General features: G+C 30.5%; 1 protein-coding gene across 6 annotated transcripts in view; it reads right to left on the reverse strand.

Moving 5' to 3' along the window:
• Window positions 1-1,053: 1,053 nt before the first annotated feature.
• Window positions 1,054-13,422, reverse strand: part of LOC143232878 (sodium channel protein para-like) — a 178,536-nt gene continuing 166,167 nt past the window's right edge. For 4 of the 6 annotated variants that reach the window (XM_076468881.1, XM_076468877.1, XM_076468879.1 and 1 more), the window contains exon 30: window positions 1,054-8,425. In XM_076468881.1, coding sequence (XP_076324996.1) covers window positions 7,374-8,425 — 1,052 coding nt within the window. In that variant the 3' untranslated portion in view covers window positions 1,054-7,373. The remainder of the gene's footprint in view (window positions 8,426-13,422) is intronic. The other 2 variants (XM_076468880.1, XM_076468882.1) reach the window with 2 other exon arrangements.

Raw genomic sequence — 13,422 nt, forward strand, 5'->3', positions numbered from 1 at the left:
CTAGAATCAGTGGCACAATTGAATTACTAGTTTTGTCATTGTTATACCTGATAATAATATTCTAGCATCAAGCTGCCTTTGAAAATTTTAAGTATGTAACTGTTTGTAATCGTTCTTGGAATTAGGCACATGAAAAGAAACTGGTTATCATTTGAGGTTGTTCCTGTCGCATTTAGTTTCATTACATGATTTTTGAAATTGTTGAATCATTGCCATTAACTGTTGTAGAGGGTACAGGGGTCCCCAAGAAGATGGGAAGGAGGTTTTTGATCCAGCCATTAAGACGTGTAGCGGGACCCATGCTTGCTGCTTTGAAATATGTCTTCCTTTCTTGTTTTTTACTGACATGTTAGTGACGAATAATGAATACAAAATGTCTCTTTGCTATGATCAATTTACGCAAATTTCTTTTATTTTCAGCAGGGGAGATTTAGAATATTTACTTGTCAATGGACAGGAACACTTCAGCATTATCACACTTTTTTTTTTTTCCATATTGTAGTTTAGGCTGAGTTTTATACATCATATTGGTTTGTGATCTGGGATTTTAACTACATATAAATAGTGGCAAAATATTGTGTGAGAACGTCAACTAAATTATGATACACTTCCAGCCCAGTTTGCTTATAATTATCAGTCACTTATCAGTTAAATTATATAACTGATGAGCATATCTCAGTCATAAATGCTTCATCTGTATCGTTTGTTTTCATGGTCAATTCTATTTCTTGATATTTTCAATTACAGGGCACTGACTAATATCCTTATATTTGTTTATACGTTAGCTGTTACCCCTACATTTGTTGTTACATGTTAACTTGTATGGTAAATTCAAGTGTTCTTTACCTCATCATATCCTGTATTATAAAAAAAGAATGTTTTGCAGTATTGAGAGAAATATGTGAGTGGGAAAACCATTTCAAATCATTTTTACTTCGTAGCGCAAGTGTTAAAAAAGCTCATGAATAGTGCCTATTTTCTTAATCATAATGCTGTTTTTAAAGAGGTTACGTCAAAAGTTCTGTAACGTCATTGATAAAACGTACATTCTTTATATATACAACTAAGGGATTTAAGCAAGCACGTTTTATTTATTTATTATTATTATTTTTTTACTATACAAAGCTTACATTCAATTTTCTGCATAATGAACAGATGGAATATAGTTATTCAATATATTTTCTGGAAAATACCCCATTTTGCCTAAGTCAAATGGGCATACACTGATAAATCCATATACGTTTTACCTATACAGTGCTCAAGACTAAAGTAAATTAAGCAACTTTTTTTTAAATTTTGATTATTTAGGTGTTACTGTGGCCCTTTTAAGTTATCTGGGCATATAAATGTAGTGTGCAAAAAACATTCAAAAAAAGAAATAAGAAATCTATATGAGTGGTAAGCTTTGTTAATTTAGTTATACATTTAGGAGACATGCTACCAGAACATCTATTCTGGCTCTTATTTTTATTAAAATATCATACCCGGGACTCTTGTATTTTAACAAGAGTTTGATGCATTACATAGATTTGTAAACACCTAGTCGAAATATACAGGTTTCCAAATTGCAATGTTTTTGACAAAACTTAAAATATGTAAGAATGCAAATATTACAAAACAATTATATTTGTAAATAAAATAGCTTACTGTTTACGATAAGACTCGCGCACGCACACACACATACGTATATATATAACCTAAATTTAACTTTATACAAGTATCTTTTAAACACCACATAAACACTTTGATATTTAGCAACTGTATAAAATGTATAGTGAACTACACACATATATAACACTCAAATAAGTAGGTGTTTTATTGAACCAGCTGTTGATTCAAACAGGTTAATTTAAATAACCCTGTTAGATCATGTATACTTTAAGGTTCAAACAGATCACTTGCTAGTTATCAGATGTACTTTTACTTTCTGCATTTGTAGCTGTCAGATTCATTTAGTTACCCAAACAGAGAAAATCGTTGGTATTTCTGTAATGGGAGCTTTCACTTAGAAACGTAAATACACCTAACAACAAGCAAGTAAAATACACTGCAGTATTCAATGCATGCTTTTCTAGCATTAGAATTGAATTTTTTTTTTATTTTACTGAATTTAACCATATTTGTCCTTCAATTTTTCTTTGAGATGTTGCACTATACAGGTAGGGTCACACAATTATTGATTTAAGCTTTTTTATCTTAGAATACCTAACAAAATGTTAAAAACTAGCATTTTACAGTGTGCCTTATTTTTAATTATGTTTTATACAAATTATTTTAAACATGGCAGTAAGTTTAGAACATTTATACTGACTTGTGTTGAATATAAAGCATGCAACTTTATAAACTTCTGATTTTGACTTAACAGTTATGAACAATGTACTGTTTGTCATTAATGTAAATTTATTTTATTCACTTTGGGGTAGGTTTAGTAACATTTCACATAAGTTCTTATACAAGTAAATATTTACTCTGTATGTGTCAAATCATGATACGTATATTGAATTCAGTGATAATTTGAAAATATTTTTCTTTTTAACACTTGGTAAAAGCTATACTGACATCTGAGAATAATAAATATGTACATGTCCTACCTACATTTAAATTTTTTGTAACTTTTAACAGTTATTTACGTAGATATTAAAAATAACTTGCAGAAGAGAAGACGGATAAGAGAATGTAATAAATAAGATTCAGAATTTATGTTTGAAATAGACATATGCTATAACATCCATTCATAATTTGCAGTGTAGAATTCAAGTACATTGTTCAAGAGGATTTTGAACAGTTATACTGTAAATGTGTGTACATAAGCAAAGTAACTTCATTTACACTTTTATTTCTCTTAAAAGTATCTATAAGGAAGAACAATTTTTGTACTTATCTCAATTCCAAAAATCTTTTTAAACAACTTCAAATGCTGGGTGTACTGTATACCACTTATATGGGCAAGAGCTAGGCAAATAACTCTATGTACTGATTACCTATGAGAATCAATTAGTGTCACATAAAGTAACTGATTAATCAAAATTAGTGTTTCAAGTTATCACTGCTTTTGATTATTTAAGGTAACCAAGTGATTGTAAAAATGCCCTAATGATTTATTATATTACTTTAAATTGATTCAATGTTGTTCAACTTAATTAGCAACATGACTTAAAACAATAATCAATTAATCAAAATTAATGTTTGTGTTATTACTTTCTTTCAGTTATTCTAACCATCCAAGTCTTACATTAGAATATTCAATTAACTGGCTAATTCTACTGATCCCCAAGCTCTCACATGGATACCAAAATTTGTTGTTATACTTCTATGAATTCTTACCAAGAATTCAAACTGGTGAAATCTAGACACATTTATATTTTCATTTGAGGTTCTTAAATGAAGCTCTAATTAACCAAACAATTCCTCTTAATATAAATGTAAAATTAACGTGTTAAGTTTTCACTCTTGAATTTCAATGTTACAGTTATTTAGATCTTCACTCTTTCTGTTAATATTATATTTTGAAAATATACTACTCTACCTACAAATAAGAATATAAATAATCACAAGAAATATTTTAGTCATTTATTATTTTAAATATTAAAACAGTCTAAAGATAATATTTATGACATACTTGTTAATCTTATGCAATGTAAAGAAGATAATTCTTCAAATGTATGAGAGGATGATAGGAAATTTTTATCATGAGCTACCCTTCAAAACCTGATTCTATAAACAAAATTTAAATTTTATTTGAATCCAATTTATATCTCTTGTAAATAACTTTATTATAACTGGCCTTCAAGTATAATTTTTGTTTCATTTATTTTACCCATAACTGTTTGGATCACAAGTGAAAAGTTTCCTTTAAAACAGAGAAACAGTGGAGTTAAATTATGAAGTAGACCCTAATAAAATAGATAACCTAAAGTAAGGTTAGTTTTATGTTCACAGATCCTTACTGTTCAAGTGATATTGATAAGTTTACACAAAACTATGTATGAATATACCAACAAAAGAAATGCAAATTATCACACAAAAGTAAATGATTACTAATTCTTTTCAAATTTCATATCAATGAAACAAATGAGGAGTTACCCATTCTGAAAACATCTTATTTAACTAATTAATATTAATTTTGAAAAGTCTAGCTAGTGCAAATAGAAACTGATGGTTAACTTTTCTGAGACCATTAAAATCAGCATTCAGAAGAGATAACTCGATAACTCTTTTTTTTTCTTTTTTTTTTACTGAGGAACAATCTAATAATACCCCAAACTGGTAGTGTTCAATACATGGTTTTTAATTTATGACTGTTGAGTTTCTACGTGTTATGAGGGGAAGGAGTGAAAAAATCTGAAATAAAAATGTACACACGTCGAATGTATCATTGGTGACCAAATAAAATTCCTTTTACTTTCTACAGATGTGAAATGTGCATTGTAATCCTGTTTGATATGCTTAAAACACACAAAATCTCACAAAAGATAGTCTTATTATAGTAGTGATTATCAGTCAGATATTTTCAGATACACATATCTTATTTTGTTAAGCAGTAGATATTCTCTCATATTCCTAAGAACCTCATTTTGTTTGTCTCTAGTGCATAAAGTAAGAGCAGTGTCTTCAAAGATGAGAGAAACATTACCTACAGGAAATGTTTCAGAGACATAAAACTGCAAGCTAACTCAGAATAAAAAAAATTAAAATGAAATAACTTACATAAAAAAGCAACCAGTGCTCAGCTTCAGCATTTATTCATTGTGATAATTTATCAAAATTTATTCAATGATGTATTTACAGATAATATGATACAAATTGTGAAATTTGAAACATTTACAAAGAAAAAAATATGTTTGACAGCCTGAATCCAATAGACGAGCAGGAGAACTAGGTGAAAAGAGTTTAAGAGGTGTTTCTGTTACAACAGTGATAAGATGAGAGTACTAACTAGTTCTAAAAGAATGTTTCTAGTAGCACTACACAATGCAATCTATCAAGTTTCAGTGACCTTATGATTTTATTACAATACTACTGTTCTAGAATGAGAGTGAATTTCCAATACTAATTTAGGAAGCAATGTTGCATTTAGCATAAAATGATTCTTTTTTATTGTCAATAAAAAAAATGAGTCAATATACTACACTGCTTTAAAGCTACAAAACTTAGCCTTAATATATGCATAGTGAAATGTTAAAGAGTCCAACTGTATTTGATTCAGCATCTTAATAAATCATACAGTGGTTATTTTCTAAGATGAAAAACATGAGCTTTGAAAGACAATTACTGATGATTAAGAAAATTATTTGCAAAATAATAAAAGCAAAAATTAAAATATTCCTAAATAGTTACACTGCAAATGCATGAAAATCCCGGATGGAAAAGTTACAACTCACAAAGGCACATGAGAAACAAAATAGCCACTTTGAAGGGGTTTCCCCCACCTGGCTGCTCTGTCGGTAAAGGAGCAACCTTCTGGTAGAATCCTGCATCAGTCATGTTCACTAAACACTGCCAAAATGTCATACTGGGTTCATCTTATTCTCTGCTCCCAAGTGAAAAGACTGATGCATATACATGACAGTGGTTCTTACGTAAAAACCACCAAGATCTGGTAATGGTGCAAACAGCTCAATAAATTGACCTCTTCCTGCCATAACCATCTTTTGCTGACAGTGAAGTCAAAAAAGATGGTAATAAGAGGCAAGAAAGTGCACATGCAGGCTGTCAGTAATGATATAAAAATTAAAAAAAAGTAATATCTAGAAGCACACAGGGAAATTGGTCAAAGTACTTTGGATAAGTACCTTCCATAGGGTTAGACATTAATTACCTCTCTTAGTTGCACAAATTTTTTTTTTTTATTTATCACTGTGCAAATATCTTTCCATCTGTATGTATGTATATATATATATATATATATATGTGTGTGTGTGTGTGTGTATATATATATATATATACAAGTTTACAGCCAAAGACTTGAATGTTCTTTCAGGGTATACTGTTTACCAACTATTAGTGGGCTACATCTATTAACCACACACTTTGCTAACATCAAGTGGTTTGTATATTCCTGTGAATCATATACATTGTTCTTGATAAAATTTCTCTCTACAGGTTTTGAAAGCAAGGTTTCAATGTGTTGTTGATTTCACCAACTGATTGGCATTGATCAAATGGCAACTTCTGCATAAAGGCACAGACTGAAGAAGAACGTAAACATGGCCAGCAGGTTCCATGGTGCAAAATAATAAAAGCATGGTATCTCATATGCATTGTAACACTTTAGTAATCTGGTTCCATATATGGGAGATTTTTAGATTGTGTAAGAGCAGTTGACAATAAAATTGAGCATTTAATGAGTTATGATATTAAATCAACTTAGAAATAAACTCCAAATAAAACTTTTTAAACTTTCAAAATAATATATATCACACTTCCTAATCATATCACAGTTTATCTCAATTCAATACCACCTCTTTAAGCAAACAAAAGAGAGAAAATGATTTAGTTAGTATTAATTTTATTCAAAAAGGAAACTGTATAATGATATAATCTAATAATTTAATTAAATCCTTCATTTAAAACAAAAACTTGGAGGCTGCTATTGTCTATCAAATTTCCTGTTAACTGTCAGAAACATTAATCCTGAAAATGCCTTTTATTTCTTTGAACAAAACAAAAGCATGCTAGTAACTCTTTGCTTCTTAGTGACCATTCAACTCACACTATATTAAAGTATTCACTAGATTTCAGCATTTTATACAAAACTTACACCAGTTTTTAAATGTGGCCTGATGTCTTAAGTTTTCTTTTCAGTATGTGCTTTGTATGTCCTTAGAAATATGAGCTTTACTTTTTCACAGCCAATCCTAAAAATCACCCATATAGTTGGATAGCAAAACAAGCAATTTCAGTCTTAATTATGGTGATTTGAAGCTTCATTCGTCAACTCCAAGTAAACAAAGTTAGTACAATGTTTTAAAACAACATTGAAGAAAACAGCAGTCTTAACAATGGAAGCATAAATATTGAAGTTCATTTTATAATTTGTACAATAACAAAACTTAAAATGCAACAAAAATAGTCCACCATCAAACATTTTAAACTAAATATTTTATACAAAACAAATGCTTTCTGTCAATGTTTTGCATATAAACAGTATAAATTGACCGTAACACCAACCAATTTCTGTAGAAAAATAATAATGGCAACACCCTGGTTATTTTACATCAACCAAGCACTGGCATTGTAAGCATGGTGGCAAGTAGCTTCTGCATAAAGAATATAAAAATATAACCTGATCCAACTGTTATCGACGGACAGCTCCTTTCTCTACCAGATTGGTTACAATCTATTTCTTTTCTTCTTGTACTTTCAGAGACGTTTTATACTTCTGTAGATCGACTTGTAATGCTGGGTGACCTAGAATGGATCACAACTTTGTGTCCATTCTTAGTGATGTGACCATCACTCTCAACAACAACTTCAGTCTGCTGATGAGGTGGGCCATTTTGAATCAGCCCTTTATATTTTCGCCAAGCCTGTTGGATTACATGTGCACAATATTCTTCTCTCTGTCGCAATAGAGTACTACTGACTGCTTGAAACTGTCTATGTTCCTTTGTAGGTACAACCTCAGCTAGCTCAGCTGTTTCTTCAATCACTCGACCTTTGGAGGCAAAAAAGTTCTTTGTCAAAGCATCCAAAATATCTACACAATAAATCATATTTCCTTCACATATTGGGATATCCATAGCAATGAGTTTGTACTTATTAGGCTTTTTAATCTGTAGGGGGTCTTCAAGGGCATCTACAAAGTCTGATAGCACTTCATATTTGATTAGTTGAGTTCCATCTGGATCAAACCTCTGCCAAATTTCGTAGTACATATCATAGTCATCATTGGTTAAGCCTTCCTCCACATCTTCTGTGGCTTGGCTATAATTCTCCAATATGACAGCTATATACATGTTAATGATGATTAAAAAGCTAATTATCAAATATGAAATCAAGTAAGCAACACCAATGCCTCTACTTCCACAATTTCCATCAGTTGTATCTGTTGCCTGGTCACAGTCAGTGTCATCAATAATGGCTGAAAGAATGACATCCCAGCCAGCAGAGGTGGAGATTTGGAAGAGGATAATCATTGACTGTCCAAATGTTTCAAAATTGAAATTATCATCAACACCATAGCGATGCTTCACATTCATAAAAAATGACATTCCAAATATAGCGAAGATAAACATGACCAAGAATAAAAGAAGGCAAATATTGAATAATGCAGGCAAGGACATTGCTAATGCAAAAAGTAGCGTCCGTATTCCACGGGCACCTTTGACCAATCTCAGCACTCGACCTACTTTAACAACACGAACAACACGCAGCAAAGTTGGAGAAACAAAGTACTCAGCAATCAGATCTTTCAGTGCCACTCCTGTAATAAAATAAGGGTAAAATGTTTTCAATGTTGCTGAAATAAATATATCTTAAGTACAAACAATAATAATAAAATATGACCAATGGAGTGAAATGATCCACTGAATCAAATCTCTAAAGAAGTATAAGAAGGGTAAGAAAATAAGATCTGAAACTGAATGCCAGACTTGAACTTTATATTAAAAAGTTGCAAAATAAAAAAACAAAATTTCTGATAAAACTGATAAAACTATCTTTCACTGTACTAAAAATGTCATGTTTGTTTGTAGCTTTTAATATTCAACATGAGATAGATTAAATAAATCTAAACATTTAGAAAATTAAAATAACAGTTGAATTTTTGATCTTGTTATTATTTAAGATATACAAATACATATTACAAATAATACAAAGCATAAAGTTAACAGGTATATTTAATTTTCTTTGAAAGTTGAACGTCTTAAAAGTAAATAAAATGTTTATTACCATATTACAATATAAACACCTTCATAAAATGGTAAAAAAGGAAATGTTATATTTATTACATGTACACACACACATGCACGTGCACACACGCACACAATTATAATATGAAAACTTAAGCGGGTAAACGTTACCATCTACATAAAACAATGAAATAAAAATATCTTAAAATGTAATCGAAAAAAATCAGATTTAGTGGTTATGGCTTTCTAATTATAATAAAAATATAACATTATATTGAATAAATATGGTTCCAATTCTATTCTAAAAGGTATGATTTTCAACTGCAAAGATAGTTATTTCCCATTCTTGAAATAATGACCTACTCTGATCTTTACTGGCAGTGGCTACATTCAAGGATAGTTTGGATATGTTACTATGTAATTATCTCTCCATCTAGTCTTCCATTTCATTTAATTCTTTTAGTTATATATCTTTAAGAACTGGAATTATCTTATTCCCTCTTTATTTTCATTTTAAACTGATTTATTTATTTCCAAATGCAAGTAACTGGGGTAAGAAAAAAACAATTTTTAGGTGACTCAAAGTTACTTCAGTCTGCCCATACTTGCTAAACTTTTCCTAAATTAAGTTTTTTTTTAATTCTTTTTTTTACTATGATAACTGACATGGTGCCCTTTCTTTTTGTTCTTTTCATTTCACATTCAAGGGAGAAGAACTAACTGATTGTGATAATAAATGGTTGGAGGGAACATTATTTTTTATTTTTTATACTTATTTACTATTTTCAATTTCTACTAATCTTTTGGTTGTTTTTTTCATTTATTTCTCCTTTTGTATGTTATACATTCTATATTATATATTCTCTGCTATTAGCATTCTGAATTAGTTGGGTTATTTATTTTGGACAACAACCTTACCACAACTAGCTGCAAACAGTGCATGCATAGTTTGGTACAGGATGTCAGGGATTCAAGCATTTGAACCAGGCAAACTAATAATTTCAAATGTGTTCATTTGTTGTTCCACAACAGATTCTTACCTGCACTGATGTATAATTGACAAAATGTATTATTTTCAACGTTATTTTAACATTAGTAAGTCTTGACAAGGTTTTTTTTTTCTGTTTTCTTTTTGGTATGTCTTATCTTTTACACATTTATGGATTAAATTTGAAGATATAAGCACATACACACACACAAAGATACTTAGAAACAAATTATTAGTCAACAGAGTATATAATAAACAATTAGTTAATGTTTTGGCAAAACACTCAATCAACTAGTGAATAATAAAACACTAAAAAAACCTTTCCTCTCAAGACAAATAATAAAATTGTCAAGTAACATCTACTGAAGAAACAAGTAATTATGGCATATGCATTTACAGAAAACCAAATTATTTCCTCTCTGGAAATGAGTAAAATTAATTTATGACTAGAGAGTAAAATCCACTAAAACCCAGAGAGTTGTGAGAGATCTTACTCAGTAACATAATATATTAACATACAGTTTAGGGACAACAAGGGACTTGTTAGCCCATCTTGGTTGTCCTATCCTCTAAGCCAAACAAAAACTATTAAATAAATAAAAAGAAAAGAAAAGAAAAAATTCAAGTCAGCCATTATCACTCATATATCTATCAAGCTTTCTTTTAAACTCCCTCAAGTTTACTGCCTCCACAACACCTGAAGGCAATGCAATCCATAGGCCAACTACCCTATTTGAGATATAAAGATTGTCAGGTCTGAAAACAGCTTCTACCTTGCCTAAATCTATATTTGCACCCCCAAGTTTTTTTTATAATTCTCACTGTTAATTATGAAAAATGCTGATGCATCAAAATTATCAATTCCTTTTACAATCTTATATCAAATTCCCTCTAACTCTTCTTTTTTACAAAACCAGAAACCCTATTTGCCCTAACATTAACAATAGCACACTGCTTGGATGGCCTACAACACTGATTAACCATTACAACACAGTCCTTTTCTTTTATTCCCATCCAAATTATACTTATAACTCAAATTATGATAACCTACATGCAATATATCACATTTATCATAATTAAAACCTACCTGCTATTTATTTGCCCAACACATTTAATGATCTAAATCTTTTTGTAAAACAGCAGCACCATCTTCACAGTCAGCAACACCAAAGACTTTAATATCATCAGCAAATTTAAGTAACTTATTGACCATTGCTTCTTCTATGTCATTAAAGTAGATCAACAAGAGGAATGGTGCTAAGAGTGAATCCCGAGGTATGCCACTTGCAACATCAATTCACATTAACTAAACTCCATTTGTAACAACCCTCTGCTTTCTTCCTTGAAGCCACTCTTCTATCCAAATAGTTAACTTATTCCCCACACTTATAAAGATAAATTTCTTTACAGGCCTTTTATGTGGCATTTTCACAAATACTTCCTGAAAATTCAGATACATCAAATTTAAACAGTTACCCTCAACTACATATGCAGTAACATTTTCAAAGCATGTCAGATGATTGGTAAGGCAAGATTTTTCCCCATCTGAAACCATGTTGAATATCTGATAAAATTCTACACTTTGTTAAATGACTTTGCAAAGTATCTTTTATCAGACTTTCCTAAACTTTTCCCACAACTGACGTAACACTAATAGGCCTATACTTACTGTAACAACTTTTATTACCCATCCTCTTACGATAGGAGTGACATTAACTAATTACCTATCTGTTGATATTGTCCACTATTCAAGAACTTACAATTGTGGTAAGTGGTTGACATGTTCAATCTTTGATCTCCTTTAAAACCCTCAAAGAAATATTATCTTACAAAAGAGTCTTATCATTCTTTAAATTTCCCAATTTTATTTTAACAAGCTCAGAATTTATGCAGTTGTCTTCCTTTATCTTTGTTTTCATCTATCAATTATTCAAGATGAGGAATACTGCTTGAGTATTCATCAGTAAAAACTAAAGGAAACATAGGATTTAATAATCTAGCCATTTCCTAATCATTAGATACAAGCTTTCCTTTATAGTCCTGCAACAATCTTATCCTCATCCTGATATTTTGTTTACCCCTGATTACTTAAAAAAATTTATTGTTAATTTTCATATTTTCAGCCAAAATATTTTCATATATCCAAAAGGATGTTCTAATTTCCTGTTTGACCACCTTTATTGATCATTTTTAATAAGTGTTTTAAATCTTCTATAATACCAGTCTTAAATTTTCTTTATTTTCACTTCTTATACCCTTTGTGAGCCAACATGGTTTTCTACTTGCAGCTACTCTTTTTTTTTTTCTGTATTTGTTCTGAATATTGAAAAATATTTCTTTAAAAGTTTTCCACATTTGCTCAGCATATTCAAATAACTCGGCTACTCATACAACAGATAATTCTTGTTGCATTCTTTCAAAATTTTGCTTTTTGAAATTTTGAATCAAAATATCATTATTCCTGATTTCCATATGCCATAAAACATCAAACCTAATACAGCAGTGATCACTTGTACCAAGGTGTTCCCTAATTACCACCTTCTTACCCATTTCTATATTAGAAGTTAATAATGAACCTAAAATAGCATTGCTTCAAGTAGGTTCCTTGACCAACTGGTGACAAAATCCGTCTTTAAAATTTGCAGGAACCTTTCTCCCTCGTGGTTTGATTCTAGCATTTTCCAATCAACATGTTTAAAATCACCCCTAATTACGACATCATTAAGAACTAAAATTTTAATTTCATTGTAAAGTTTCTTGCTAATTTTATCAGTTTCATCTGGTGGTCTGTAACAAATTCCGACTAAGTTTTTTTCCCATGACATCTACAAAAAGAAATTCAAATGGATGCAATCTCCTTGTTATTATCCTTGATATTCTCAGCTTCAACAGGATGTAAATCACACTTTACATATAAAGTCACTCCTTACTCTCTCTTTACAACTCTATCCCCTAGTAAAGAACCTATAACCCTCTATTTCAAAGAAATTTTGTCATCAAAATCATTTATATTTAACCATGTTTCAGATATTCCCATTATCTCAATATATTCTATTTCTACCAGTACCCTAAGGTTATCTATTTTATTTCTTATATAATTCTAGCATTACAACTGTAATAATTAAGCCTATTCTTGTAACAACTTTTATGCTGATTTCCTATGCTAAACTTTCCTATATATTTCAGTTTTGTTTCATTTAGTTTATCTTTGTCCTCATCACTATCTAGTTCTAATTTAAAACTTTCCTTAAAAGGAAATGAATATCTCTTGCAAACACACCACCCCCTTTCCTACTTAAATTTAGACGATCCATTCCAAAACGTTTCCTCCTCCCAGTGAACTGAACTAGCAAGTCCAATCAGCTAATGTGCTCATTCTTACATATTAATTGCAGCCTACCATTTATCCCTAGTTACCTATTCAAAATTTCATTTCCACAATTAGTTGTTGGCAGAATCCCTGACACAATTAATTTATGGCCTTTATCTTCTAATGCTTTTACCAACCCCTTGTACTTATTAAGTAGCTCCTCTGACTAACTCTTCCCCATATCATTAGTCCATATGTTGCAAATCCCCTTC

Source organism: Tachypleus tridentatus, chromosome 11 (assembly GCF_004210375.1).
Source record: "Tachypleus tridentatus isolate NWPU-2018 chromosome 11, ASM421037v1, whole genome shotgun sequence".
Classification (NCBI taxonomy): domain Eukaryota; kingdom Metazoa; phylum Arthropoda; class Merostomata; order Xiphosura; family Limulidae; genus Tachypleus; species Tachypleus tridentatus.